This window comes from Leopardus geoffroyi, chromosome D1 (genome assembly GCF_018350155.1).
Source record: "Leopardus geoffroyi isolate Oge1 chromosome D1, O.geoffroyi_Oge1_pat1.0, whole genome shotgun sequence".
In the NCBI taxonomy this organism is placed as follows: domain Eukaryota; kingdom Metazoa; phylum Chordata; class Mammalia; order Carnivora; family Felidae; genus Leopardus; species Leopardus geoffroyi.
Window position 1 is genome coordinate 114899644 of NC_059329.1, and position 14557 is coordinate 114914200.

Sequence of the window (14557 nt, forward strand, 5' to 3'; positions counted from 1 at the left end):
CCAGCTGAAGCCAGGAAGTCCTGTCGGAGGAACGACCCCTCTTTCTTGTACCCATACCTACCTCATGACCGCCTGGGGCCACGTGGAGGGGGCAGACCTAGCCTGCCACAATCCCTCCCATCAGGGAGTTAGCAGGACAGTGACAGGGCTGCTGTCCCACTGTGGCCCCCTCTCCCCAGCAAGCCGTGAAGCTGAGCGCCCCCCCCCAGAACCGCATGGGGTTCGCTCTCCAGGCTCCCATCGCCAGCGAGGGATGGCGATTTGCAGGGACAGGTCAAGGTCAGGGCGCGACACACAGGCTCCCAGCTGCCCTGAACACATTTCTGCCAACTGAGCAGAGGGCAGTCGACATCGAGGGACGCGCCTTCGGCTGGCGGCTGGCATCTCACGGTGTCCAGAAACTAGGTGGCTTCCTGGCTCGGGGCGGGGGGGGCATCATCTGTACTTTTTTTTTTATGTTTATTTTTTAAAATAACATTTATTTTTAAAAAACATTATCTGAAAAATAAACGCTTATTTATTTTTGAAGGAAAGAGAGACAGAGCACGGGAGGGGCAGAGAGAGAGGGAGACACAGAATCCGAAGCAGCGCCAGTCCCCGAGCTGTCGGCACGGAGCCCGACGCGGGGCTCGAACTCAGGAACCCTCAGACCAGGACCTGAAGCGAAGTTGGCCGCTTGACCAACTGAGCCACCCAGGTGCTCCCAGTTGCCTGTGCTTTTTTTAAAAAGGCATCGTAAGCAGAAGCTGGACAACTTCAGACGTCCTCCTGGGAGTCAGCGTGGGCCCGCAGCCCTCCGTTCCCCCACAAAAGGCTCCCCGAGTGTCTGTGTGGGGACACACCGAGGTGCAGACCCAGGCCGCTGGGAAACGGGTCCCGGCCCTTCTCGCTGAGCCCCCACCGCCAGCCCCCTGCACGCCACACCCAGGCTTCCAGCCCCCACCCCCATTCGGGAGTTGGCAGACACACTGTGGAACGTGGCTTCCGTGGGTCCGACCCTCATCGTGCACCCACGTGACCGCCACGCAAGGTTCCGTGAACTCGAGCAGCCGGTGTCCCAAGCAGACGCTTTGCCTACACACAGCCCCAGGTGGGGTCAGATCTGCGGGGCCCCGGGTTCAAACCAAGCCCGACCCAAGACAACGACAGCACAGCCTGTGTGTCTCAGCCCTGAGGCTGAGCCTCCCCCTGCCCCCAGCCTGTGACCCTGAGCAGCAACCCCAAGCCACTGGGGCCTGTCCCCTCCCATGTCCTGCTCTTTGTGAGAGCGCCCCACAGGCCGGGCCTGGGCAGGGCCGCAGGGGTCCCCTCGAGCCCCCCACCCCGTCCCAGAGAACAGCTAGGCCCCAGCCAGGCGGGGCCACTGTCCCCTTGCACTTTGAAAGGACGCGGAGGGAGGATGTGTTGGAATGTGCCAGAACTACCACTTGCTGGGACTGTCCCATCCCCGTCCCCGGGGACCGGCACCCACATTCCCCTGACAATGGGGCAGAAGCCACGCGGATGCTTTTTGTTGTTTGCGTACAGGGCTGGCCAGGCTGCCTTATTTAGTTATGAGATTTATGGGGTTTTAATGAAGCCCCATCTGATGACGCAGTCACTGGTCGCACCGGGGTCCCCACCCCGGTCAGAGACACAGAGACACAGAGATGTGGGGAGACAACGCCCAGGTGGCCTGGCCGGCTGGCAGCCTGGCAGGGAGGGCAGCAGGGGCCGCGGGGGGGCCCCATCCCTCATCAGGCTCCTGGGCTGGGGAGGTCGGAGGTTGGTGGCGGGGCCCGTTGGCCAAGGGGGACGAGGTGCATCCATGTGCCATAAAGTCAACAAGCAGGCAGTGCCATGGACCAGGGCTCCCGGGGTTCGCTCCTCCCTCCTCCCCTGCAAGCGCCCGGCCGGTGGGTCAGACGTGCCGAGGCTCCCGCCCGGCTCAGCTGAGGACCCAGCCGGGAGGGTCTGCTCGAGCGGACACAACAGGTGCATCTGAGAGCCTGGGCCCATCCCCCTTCCTCCTTAAGAAGGCCCTGGAATCCCCCTCCACGAACAGCTGAAAAGGGCCTCCAACGCGTGCACCCCACGTCCACGGAGCAGTGTCCACAGCAGCCAGGGGTGGGGGCCACCCGAGGGGCATCGGTGGACGAGCGGATGGACAAGACGTGGTCCCTCCGCACAGTAGATTTTCCAGCCTTTATGAGAGGGACGTGCTGACACCTGCTAGGGCACAGATGGGCCCAGAGGACGTGACACAGGGGAGTGGGCCAGGCACACGGCGTGGTCCACTCCTAGGAGGTCCCTGGAGTCGCCAGAAAGTAGGAGGGCGGGTGTGCGTGATGCCCTGGGCTGTGTGCTTAGACGCGGTGAGGAGGGTGCGGTTCATGTGTATTTTGCCACAATTAAAGTTTTAAATTTTCATGAGAAGGAACCACATTAAAGAAATAATGGGGGTAACACCCCAACGGGAAAAGACAAAAGGACTCGGAAGGGGTGGGGGGTGCTCAGAGAGAGCCAAGCAAGCCCGGAAAACGAAAGCCCGGACCCCGTGGTGGACCGCTGGGGTCCGGAAGGGCTGGGGGTGCTGACCGGGCATGGCTCCCCCGCGTGGACCCTCGTGACAATGCATCAGCCGGGTGAGTCACAGCTCAGTGAGAGGGGGTGCGAGCGAGTCGGAGGAAGGTGGGCCCGGCTGGGGCTCCTCCCCGTGCTCTGGTGGCGGGAACAGGCGGCGGTCCAGCCAAGAGAAAGGATGTTTGAACTTTTATGCCCAGCCGAACTGGGGGCGCCTGGGTGGCTCCGTCGGTTGGGCGTCCGACTTCGGCTCAGGTCGTGATCTCTCGGTCCGTGGGTTCGAGCCCCGCGTCGGGCTCCGCGCCGACAGCTCGGAGCCTGGAGCCGGCTTCGGATCCTGTGTCTCCCTCTCCCTCTGCCCCTCCCCTACTCGTGCTCTGTCTCTCTCAAGAATAAACATTTAAATAATAATAATAAAAATATACCCGGCAGAACGCTCACTCAAACTGGAGGACACAGAACCCTCCTCGGCTCTTGAGCCTCCAAGGTCTTGCCACAGACACCCGTGTGGCTGTGCCCGGATGCTCTCTCCCACACGCCACCCCCGTCCCCCGTGCAGGACCCCCTGCGTCAGCCAGCACCCGACAGGCACCCCCTGCAGGGCTGGAGCCACCCTGGCACCACCGCCTCAGGGGAGGTGACGGTGCAGCCCCCGCCCCGCCCCCAGGAGGGGCCCGTGCCCAGCTGCAGCGAGGGCCACAGGGTCACAGCACCTGCCGCTCTCCCGAGAGCCTTTATCCAGCTTCTGGGCAAACCCTGCCGGCGCCCTGCGGGCGGGGAGGGCAGCAATGCTCGCTGTGGCTGGTGAACGGCATAGCCTGGAGCGCGGCCCCGCACCCGGCCGACGGGTCGAAAGGGCCCTGAGACGCCTGCAGTTTGGGGCCAGTCCTGCTCTTCGGGGTCTCCTCCTGTTTGGGCCCTGGTTCCACGGACAGGAGGCCACAGTGCCCGCCCGTGCCCGGGTGCAGGGCATCCTTCCCGGGGTCAGCCTTCAAGTTCTCGGCACGCGGTGGCGGTGGACTCGGCCACCAGGAGGGGGCAGCCGGGGCAGGTGGGGGATCAGGCGGAGGGGCAGCGTCCAGGCTCCCCAGGGCGGGGGGCGTGCCGGGCCCTTAGCCCGCGGCCCGCTCTACGGAGCTGCGTCTGAGCCCCGTCCGCAGCCCCGGGCAGGCCGGGAGCCACCCTCAACCGTGCGGGAACCGGGAAGGTGGCCGGGTAGCTGGCTGCGCCCGGACGTGCCAACGGCAGTAAGTAGCCGGTGTCCCAGGATGGCCAGTGACGGCCGGGCTGGGGTGACACCGCGGCCTCGGGCCCCTAGGAGCAGCCCGCGCTCTGGGGCCTCACGAAATAAGCCAACCGAGGCTTGAGAAGATTGGAGGTGAAAATGCCCAGGTTACCCACTGACAGCGCGGGGGGCGGTGGTCTGGCTTCGGCGGGCACAGGAAGAGCAGGAACGGGTTCCGGCCAGGACGGGGCAGGCGTTCTTGGCCATGCGTTCAGCCAGGCCGGCATCTCCGGGGGGGCAGTGCGGAGGGGGGGGGTGCTGCCGGCCCCGAAGTCACGAGCCATTTCTGCTGGCTTGCAGCCTATGACGTGAGGGGAGGATCGACCCCCCCCCCCGCCCCCCGCCGCAAGATCGCCACGTGGATTAAGCAGTTTCGGCCTCGGTCCCCGGCGCTGAGCTGGCACCCGCTCCCCGTCGTCCCTTCCAGGTTTTCAGGAGGTGTGTTCTCATGGCAGGGGCCCACGAGCAACGGCCCCCAAAACCCTACGGCCCCTCCAAGCTTCCCGCACTGTGCACCTGGCTCTCCCCTCCCCGTGTCGTCCTGGGGCGGCCGTGACACAGTCCCACAGAGGAGACAGCAAGCGCCGCAGTCACCGTCCCCCATCCAGGAGGCCGGAGCCGGAGGTCCAGGCGTGGGCGGGGCTGAGTCCCCCCGGGGCCTCTCTCCTTGTGTGCGGACGGCCGCCCTCTCCCAGTGTCCTCACAGGGTCGTCCCTCTGCCCGTGTCTGCGTCCTGATGCCCTCTTCCTACAGGGACCCCGGTCACACGGGATCGGGGCCTGTATTTTTACTTGGTTACATTGTCCTTTTCCAAACATAACCGTGACATGGTCAAATGCACGCACCTTAACGCGCATAATGGCTTGTGACTTTAATGACTTGATTAGGTCCTTCCCTACCCTGAGGTCATAAATACACCTTTATTTTCTCCTGAAAGTTCACAAGTTTTGCTGGGAACAGCCTCTAGTTATTTAACCCACTTGGTAACTCACCTTACCCTGGGGGTGGGGCGCCAACGCCACAGCATCCCATCCCGCGGGTTCACCTGTCCGTCCCCCTGCCCCGCACCCAGGTCACGTGCAGACGGATGAACCCGCCCCCCCCCCCCCCCCCCACGGGAAGCTCCCTACAGATTCGGAAGGGCATCTCCCTGGATTTATACGGCTGTTTGCCGAGAACTGACCTTATTTTGCAAAACCGAATCTGCCGTTTCGAGAGCATGACGCTCTCTCCGGGTACCAACACCTTCCTGTGTGCCCTTCCGTAACGGAGAGTAATTTGCTCAGAACGGCCGGGAGGTGCCGTATATGTGCTCTCGGGAATCTACACAGGGTCTCTGGCTGCCATTAGTGAGATCATCTCTGATACATTTTCTGCCTAGTTTTGGGTATGTTTTCGTTAACTTTGTATCCAACAATGTTACTCGATGGCACTGAGCTCTCCGACCCAAAACTAGAGCCATTCGTGAAGGTATCCTGAAATCAGGACGGTTTAATCTCTTTCTAATCGTGGTATTTATTATTTCTGTTTTCTTGTTTTATCGTTTTGGCCAGAACCTCCAGAACCACCCCCGCCCGCCCCCCCCCCCCCCCGCAACTGCGGGCCGGAGTGGCCGACGGCTTCCTCGACTCTCAGGGGGATGATGTGAAAGTCCCCGCGGGGCGCCTGGGTGGCGCAGTCGGTTAAGCGTCCGACTTCAGCCAGGTCACGATCTCGCGGTCCGTGAGTTCGAGCCCCGCGTCGGGCTCTGGGCTGATGGCTCAGGGCCTGGAGCCTGTTTCCGATTCTGTGTCTCCCTCTCTCTCTGCCCCTCCCCCGTTCATGCTCTGTCTCTCTCTGTTCCAAAAAATAAAAATAAACGTTGAAAATAAAAAAAATAAAAAAAAAGAAAGTCCCCGCATGTAACCGGTGCCACCTTTTGACAGATACCCCTTGACGTGTTGAGAATGTTGCCTTGTGGTCTTTGTGTTTTTTTTAAAACGGTCAAGACAAGCTGTTTACTCTTGTCAGATGCTGTTTCTGCACGCGGTAAGAAAACCACAAGGAGTTTCTCCTCCAATCTGTGGCTGTGGGAATCACAGCGGCTCCTGGAGGCGGCTGGCGCCCCCTTCTGCTCCCCTAGGGGCATTGCACTTCCTGGCCCCTGTGGCTGCCAGGAGCCGCCAGCGGCCACTCATCCCAGAGACCGCACACGGTGGCAGGCCCTCCGCGATCTCTGAGACTCCGGGTCCTGGATGACAACAGGGGCCCAAACGACCGAAAACCAAACTGTGGGGGCTTCCGTTCCTGCAACACAGCAGAGCGACCCTGGCTGACGCACTGTTGGTAGTTTCCCTTGCTGAGTTATCCTTGGATTCCTGGGAAAGCCCGGCTTGTTTAGGATTGTTGGGCTGGGGGGGGGGGGGGAGGTTCGTACACAGCCCCCCCCCCCCGACCCGAGTGCTGGAACCAATTGAAAACAAGCAAGGGGCTTGGCGCGTGCAGGGCCGTGCCTAATTTTGCGAATTATAAACTCATAGGCTGCGTCATGGACTGTGCTTGTGGGTATGTTTCCCCCTGGAGTTAGACAACCTTCCGGTCGCTGGCGGCCTGGGCCCGGACCAGCTCCCCTCCGTGGAGGAGCAGAGGACGGGGAGAGGAGGTGGGATGCCTGCGCCCTCTTTTTCCAGTTCCAGCACTCTCCCTGGGCCAGAGTGCGTGGCGGGCGGCAGAGGCCCGAGCTAAGGGACAGGCTCCGCGTGGAAAGAGGCGTCCGCAGCAGAGAAAACGCACGCCCCTCGCGGCCTCTCGTTTCCGCTCGCGGCCCACAGGTGCCTGCCTGCGTGTTGGCTTGGTGTCCTCGCCTGGGGCCGCCCTCCAGCGATCTGGTATCATGCTGACCCAGTGAGAGCCTCCCACCTCTCCTACCGTCCGGGGTAGTCTGTGTGACGTGAAGCACCCAAGCCCCCAGTTGTTCGGACCCCTGTGGCCTGTCCTTGCTTGTCTGGCCTTGGCCGTGCACGTGGCCAGTGGCCACCGGAACGGCAGCAGATGTGACACAGGGGACGCCACGGGACTCGCGTGTGCACAGGGCCCGCCCTCTGGTCGCTCTGGGAGACCACGCGGCACCGTGTGAACAGAACAGGATGCTTGCAGGGGGGGCGTCAGCGACCCCCACTCCTCCAGCAGAAGCCAGCCCCGCGGACCCCCAGCGGCGGCAGCCGTGCGACGCGCCAGCCCAGGCCGCAAACCTGTAGTAAGGGCTGTTCAAGGCAAGTGTCAGAAGCCGCGGTTTTTACCAAAGTGCTGTTTACCCTCAGTAACGACGTCGTCTCGAGCGTCCGGCCTGGTGAAGGCTGGCGGGTGTCGGCAGTCGTGAGCCACCCCCCGGCCAGTCCCCCTCCCCAGGCACGGGGCAGGGCACCACCGCTCTGCTGTCCGGTGCCGCGTCTGGCCGTTTCCGGAGCTCTGCGGCAGGGGTTGAATCCCGCAGCCTTTTATGCGTGAACGCGTGCACCCTCAGCACGCGTTCGCGACTCACTCGGGCCTCACGCACCAGTGTGAGCTCACCTTCACCGCAGACGAGCATCTCACCGCAGGGACGGGGGACTCACTTCTGATTGCAGACACCGACCAACGCTTCCCCTAGGAAGGGAGGTGAGGAGGCTGCTGTGGGGGAACAGGGTCCCCGGAGACGGGATCAGCCCCCCTCAGTCCCTGCCTTCCCAAAGCCACTGGTGGAAGGCTCTTTTCTGGGGGTTCCCCTGAGGCCCCATGATTAGGGCCAGACAGGGGGGCCTGGGCTCCCCTAACCTGTGGCGCCCAGCAGAGCCCGGAAGGAGTAGCACCGCGGTCCGGACTGGACCTGATGTCACAGCAGGGAGACTCGGAGGCCCCTTCCCTCTCGGGGTGCAGGGGGGGCCCTGACTCTCCCCGCTCCCCTGGGGTGACAAACGAGCGTGGCCTCTGGGAGGCCTGTGGCCACCATCCATCCCTTGTCACCATCATGGTCCCACGGAGAAGTGAGGGCACCCCAGGCCCTCTGCACACGGAGCCTGCCGGCAGAGCTGGGGCCTGAACTGACCCCCGGCGGCCACGCCAGGCCCACAGGGACCAGCATGAGAGCGTGAAGGGCCACTGACGCGGACACTCGGGGGGCAGCGGCACCCCAGAACCGGGTGTGGCAGAACCGCAGGGCACACGCCGCGTGGAAAGACAAGGTGGGCCAGTGCCAAGCACCACTTGTGGTGGCCAAGCACGAGCCACCGCCTCTGGGCGCCCCGTCGGGCCCTGGGTGGCTGGCACTTCATTCCAGGCCTGTCCCCGTCCCAGGTCCCGCATCCCCGCGGAGCCCCCGGAAAACGCAGCTCAGGGTCTCCAGCCAGAAGAGGAAGAGGAAAGAGCTGGCTATGAAATGGGATTTGCATGGGGCCCGCCCTCCGCCCCCCTTCCCTCACCTGTGGGACAAGCCCCCTTCCCTCACAGGTGGGCTGTGCTCAGACCAGAGCACGTGGGTGGAGACTGGGGGCTGGGAAGGGTGTGCCAGGGAAGGGAGAGGTGGGAGGGGCAGGGAGGGGCACAGCCAAGGCGGTCGCTCCCTGGGCAGAAGGGCAGGGGTGCGGCCCACTGCACGGGTGTCCCTAGCAGAGCCCTCATCTAAATAGTGGGACAAGGGCTGTAAGAAGGGAAGTGCACCCCCAACAGCCTCCAGGTCGGGGGGTGCTGGTGCAGGGGTGCGTGTGGGCCATTCGCCCATTCCTCCAGACGGTTGGGGCAGGGGCCCGGGGAGCGCCTCCTGCTTCCTCTGCTGGGGGCGGGCAGCAGTCTTAGCGACCATCTGCCAACGGTCATCGAACCATTTTTAAGCCAGAAACCTCTTTCCAAACAGATCCTCATGGAAACCACCATGTGTCAAACAGAGAAAACCCTGCCTGTTCTGCTTAATTTGGGGACCTGGGGGCGCAGCCTAGAAAAGTGAGCAGGGCCCAGCTGCACCCCGGCCCACCCCCCGTTGTGTCCCCATCGCACAGCCGCGGAGCCGGGGGGACGCCGGCCCAAGGCTGACCCCTCTTCCTGACCAGACGAGGGCCACGAGCACCTTCCCATTCTCGTTCTGCCTGGGTCCGGCCTGTGCTGGGGCTGCTGGCCAGCCGGGCACAGCCAGACGCAGCAGGGTGGGCCAGGGGCTCTGCACCACGTGGATGGAACACACAGCCCGCTAGAAAATTTCTGGAGCTCCAAGCCCCCGTGGCCCTGGGAGGGGGCCCTGGAACAGGTGAGGGCCATCGGGTCGGCACATTGACCGTCTTGCAGAAGGGCTGGTCCTGAAGCACCCAGGACCCCACTTGGCCGCACAGCAGAGGCGAGGAGCCCCTGTCCCCCCAGCAAACCTTCTGTCCTAGGAGGCCACTTGGTGACTCCAAGTCCAACCCAGGCCAACTGACCACCCAGGAAGTCCACAGGTCTTGGCCAGGGACAATGTGGACCCCCGAGGTCACCAAGGGGGCTGTGCAGGGGCCTCTGGGGCCCTCCCAGGCCAGGGGGCCACTGGAAAGACCCCCAGGTGCCAGGGTGACGCTGATGTGCTGACACAACCTGATCGGCCATCAAGCCCTCCCTGGTGTCAGGTGGGGGCAGGTGAGGGAGGGCTGAGCCCTCAGCCCAGCTCCTCAGGGGGCAGGGAATGCAGAGAAATTGGGGTTCTGGGTGCCTCCTGGAGCAAACCGTCACTGGCCTCAGCACCGCGGAGCCTGAGGCAGGTATCCGCCCTCCCTGAGACCCTCCATTCAGTCAGGTGTAACGTGTGGCAGAGAACCACAGGGAGGACGAGATGTGGGCCCCGGGGACATCGGCACCTCCCCTTAGGTTTCCAGGGGTGCTCACGAGCCAAATGACTACACTCGGGGGTCCTCGGCCCTGGGACCCAGGGCTCCCACCCCCTCAACCCCTGGTCAGGCCGGGGGTCTGCTGCCTCAGGAGAACAGAACCTGGCTCGTCACCCAACCTTGGGCGCTCCGGCTCCGGTCCAGCGGTCTCCACGGCCGCCCAGCGGGAGGCCGCCAGTTTGCAGTCTCGGTCATCAAAGGCCTGGAGGAGACCCTTCCCTAAAACCCCCATTTTGGCGGCTCAGCTCACAGAACAGCTCCCCAGACACGCGCAGGCAGGTGGACACGTGGAGGCGCGCACGCCTGGGTCCACAGAACCGACCGGAACTCCGCAAGTGGCAGAGGCCCGGGAGGTCACCTTCTGACCCACGGGCTGGTGTGCGCCCCTGACCCCGGCCCAGGACCTTCAGCTTTGCCAGTGCAGACACCCTGGATGAAGCACGCTCCAAACACACGCAAACACGTGTGCACGTGGCACGTTCACACCCGAGCCACGTCCGCAGACACACGCACACACCCGGCGCCCTGGGCTGTCGGGGCCCCTGTTGCGCGAAGTCAGGGGTGGAAGTCTTCCTGGACTACGATGGCCCAGAAAGGGCTTTGGCCACGCTGAGGGCAGGACAGGGCGGGACAGGGCTTTCTGGAGGCGGCTCGAGGGACAGAGGTCGCTGGGGGCCGCACTTGGCACAGGAAGCTTGCCACAGCCAGGCAGGCAAGTGTGCGTGGCCCCCCCCCCCCCCACCGCGTCCCGTGCGCAGAGCGTGCGGACCGGGCCCCTCTCTGGACCTTCTCGGTCCGCCCGCCCCACAGGAAGCAGCGAGACCCGGGGCCGTGCACGGCAGCCGTCCGGACGCCCAGCACCGACCACACACACCGGCACAGCGTCTGCCCAAGTTTATTGTGGAAAGCGAAGAATTGAACAAAGACTCAGAAAATAAATATCTGCAGAGAGGAAGCCGGCTCAGGAGGTGAGGAAGCTCAGGGGTTCAGCAGGAGGGCTGGGGGCTGCGGAGGGCGGTGGGGGCGAGCTGGGTGGCACGACCCCGTTCAAGCGCCTCCTGGGCGCAGGCCCCCGGGGCTGGAGCGCCGGGAGCGGCCGGGGACGTGGCGCGGGGCCGGCGGGAGCTCGCAGACGGTGTCCTGGCACCGGCAGCTCTCGATGTGGGTGTAGGTGTGGCTCCGCGAGCCGCCCTGGGGACAGTGCAGCACCACCTCCCGCTGGCTGGTCCGTTCTTCCTTACAGCAGGAGCACCTGTGGTCCAGGGCCTGGGCCTCGGCCGAGTACCTGCGGGCGGGCGGCCGGCCAGAGTGAGGAGCCCCCCCCCACTCGGGCGAGGAGCCCCTCCCCCACCCCCGCCCGGGGCCTGGGACTCACAGGGCGAAGGTCCCGCAGGACCCAGAGCAGTAGTTCATTGTGACTTTGTTGGTGCAGCCGGCGAAAGAAATCTCCCGGGTAACGGGGATGGCGGAACAGAAGATCCTGGTCTCGTTGCGAGGGATGCCTGCCAGGAGGGGGGGTCGGAGGCTCTGGGGTGGGGGGTGGGGTCTCCACCCCCCAGGGGGCCCGCAGGTTCTCCCTCACGGCCTCCTCTCCCTCCTCGAGTGCCCCAGCCCCGGCCACCCCACAGCAAGCAGGGCCCCCAGCTGCTGCGCCCCAATTTACCATCTGGCTGAGAGTGGCACAGAAGGGGACGGGAGTCCCGGGACATCATCCCCTGTGCCTCCTTCACCCCCGCCCCAGGGTCCCAGAGGGAGCTCCCCTGCCACCCCGTGTGCCCCCGAGATGCCTGCCCGCCAGGCTGTACTCACATGTCTTGCAGCAACCATTGGGCATGAGAGTGATGGAACCCTGGAAGGAAGGAGAATGAGCCTGGGACCCCCAGACCACCCCCCGGCCGTGAGCAGCCCCGTCCTGCTTCGGGGTGGGAAAGGGCAGGTCCCGAAGAAAGGACCCCCCACTCACCGGGAGGCAGATGCTGGGGTCAAAGTCGGGGCAGGTGATGTTGGAGACGGAAGAGATGAGCTGGTTGTGAATCTTCACGCAGCTGAAGAATGTGCAGTTATTCTTGGGGTCATGCTTTATGTCCCCGGGCTGCAGGGCACAAGACAGCCCGGTGAGACCCACGGGAGGCCCACCCGGAAGATAGACAGGAAACGCCCTGCAGGTTTCCAACCACCCAGCCAAGTGCAGCTCCTGCCGGACAGAAGGTCCAGCCTGCAGGCCCAGAGCCACCAGCCTAGCGTCCCCAGACACGTCCACATCCTAACCCCTGCACCTGCAGATACGACCTTATCTGGAGAAAGAGTGTTGAGAGGTGAGATTAGGTTAAAGATGCCGAGATGAGACCATCCCAGATTACACGGGTGGTTCTAAATCCAACAACGAGTATACTTATAAGAGACAGGCGGGGCCACAGGAAGGTGAGCCAGAAAGTGGAGGGACGCGGCCACAAGCCCGGGGCCGTCTGGAGCCCCAGAAGCCAAAGAGGCAGGAAGGCCGTCCCAGAGCCCTTGAAGGGACCGCGGCCCTGCGACACCTCCAGCTTGGACTCCGGCTCCAGACGAAAAGACTCGGTCACTCCTGGTGTTTCTAGCCCTAGTCTGCGGTCACGGCCACCCCAGGACACTGGAACAGCCATGCCCGGCCCTGGGAAGACCCCGCTGGGGCGGCGGGAGGCATCCCAGGCCTTGCCTGTGGCTGCGGGCCGGCCCCTCCTGGGTGGGGATGGGAGCAGGCCCCTCGCTCACCTTTAGGATGATGGGTTCCTTGCTGGGCCTCTTGATGATGCAGTGGGTCTGCTCACACTTACCACAGCACTCCCCGGGGGCCTCCACCAGCTCAAAGCCCTGCGGGATGCACACGGCTAGGTTGGTGCGGGGAGGAAGGGAGCCACGGAGGTGGCCGCGGGATGGCCCATGGCCTCCGGGGGGGGGGGGGGCGGGAGGGAGGCTTACGGGGCTGCAGGAGTTGTCACAGAGCACGTGGGTGCAGGAGATGACGTTGAGCTCGGTGCTGCTGTTCCTGCGGTTGGTGCACACGCAGTCCTGGCACTTGGAGGAGTAAACTGGCGACCCTGGCTGAGGGCACAGAGAGGAGCGGGTGAGGCGGGGCTGCCGCCCACCACGGAGGCCCCAGAGCGGGCACCCTTGCCGGCACCCTGCCCAGGCTCACCTGGTACTCAGCATTCTGGTGAACGCACACACCCTTGGGCGCTGGGAGGAAGAGAACGGGGACGTGGGTCGGGCTGGACAGAGTGGACACCTGGGCCCAGGGGGAGTGTGACCACCATGCGGGGTGACCCCACGGTCAGTCCCACCCCCCGGGACAGCACGGACACTGAGCCCAGGGGGAGTGTGGCCGCCATGCAGGGTGACCCCACGGGGGTCTCAGCCCCACCCCCCGGCCCCCACTAACCACAGGTGTAGGTGGGGCAGCACTTCCCGGGTGTGATCTCGCTCTTCACTTCAAATCCCAGTGGGCACTTGGACGGCGTCGCCGGGCACAGGCTGGTGTTGCACTCTGGGGGGAGGGGGAGACGAGGGGAAGGAGGGGGCTGCGGGCACCGGCCTCCTCCGACACCCGTGCTCAGGTGGACATGCCCCAAAGGCCCCCAAGTGAGCAGCTCCCCAGCTCAGTGAGGAGGTGAAAACACCGTCGGGGGCTGCCGGGCGACTCCTGGGCGCCCAGCACCCAGCACCATCCCGGGGGTGGCCTTACTGCAGGATGTGATGTTGCAGCAGGTGTCGGCGGGGTTGACCTCTGTGAGCGGGTAGGTGCCCTCCTCCGTGCACTGGGGCAGCTCCTGGCTGCACGTCTTGGGCAGGCAGGAAATGCCGCTCCCGCCCTCCAGGCAGACACAGCTCTTGCAGTCGAACTCAAAGTGTTCCCCAAACTGCAGGCAGGAAGTGGGTGGGCAGGGGGGTCACAGGTGACACTTGGGTGAGGCGGGCTGGCACCCAAGACCCCCTGCCAGGGCCACACCGCAGCACATCCACAGTCGGCCGGATGAAGGCACCACACCTCGCGTCCCACTCAGGTCCCATAGGACACCTGTGCCCTCCCCACCTCCCAGCACATGGGGGCAGGTCACTGACATCACAGCCGTGACCTGCTCCTGGCACACGGGAAACACATGACACGTGTATGGGGCTCGCAGACTAGAGCTAAGGCATCAACCATATGTAGGAGACAGGACAACACTGTGGCCAGGATGTCATCTCAGGTTTAGATAGAGCTTCAGATGGCCCGTGGGTGGGTGGTATGAAGGTGTGGATGGACACATGGGCCAGTGAGTGGATGGGTGGATGGACAGATGGACGGACAGACGGGTGGATGGATGGATGGATGGATGGACGGATGGACGGGCAGGAGGATGGATGGACAGACAGGAGGACAGATGGATGGACAGATGGACAGTTGGATGGATGGATGGATGGATGGATAGATGGATGGATCAACGGACGGGTGGGTGGTTGGATGGATGGATGGGTGGATGGATGGATGGACGGACAGACGGACGGATGGATGGATGGGTGGAGAGTTTGACAGACAGATGGATGGACAGATGGACAGTTGGATGGATGGATGGATGGATGGACAGACAGGAGGACGGATGGACGGACAGGAGGACGGATGGACGGACAGGAGGACAGATGGATGGACAGATGGACAGTTGGATGGATGGATGGATGGATGGATGGATGGATCAACGGACAGGTGGGTGGTTGGATGGATGGATGGGTGGATGGACGGACAGACGGACGGATGGATGGATGGGTGGAGAGTTTGACAGACAGATGGATGGACAGATGGATGAATGGATGGATGGATGGATGGATGGATGGA

The 14557-nt window shown here is 63.9% G+C and overlaps 1 protein-coding gene across 1 annotated transcript in view; it reads right to left on the reverse strand.

The window, feature by feature from the left end:
* Window positions 1-10590: 10590 nt before the first annotated feature.
* Window positions 10591-14557, reverse strand: part of MUC2 (mucin 2, oligomeric mucus/gel-forming) — a 30717-nt gene continuing 26750 nt past the window's right edge. The window contains 9 exon segments of the mRNA XM_045482594.1: window positions 10591-10996; window positions 11087-11213; window positions 11521-11560; window positions 11675-11803; window positions 12460-12558; window positions 12667-12789; window positions 12884-12924; window positions 13127-13231; window positions 13430-13604. Of these exon segments, the coding sequence (XP_045338550.1) occupies window positions 10759-10996; window positions 11087-11213; window positions 11521-11560; window positions 11675-11803; window positions 12460-12558; window positions 12667-12789; window positions 12884-12924; window positions 13127-13231; window positions 13430-13604 (1077 nt within the window). The 3' untranslated portion in view covers window positions 10591-10758.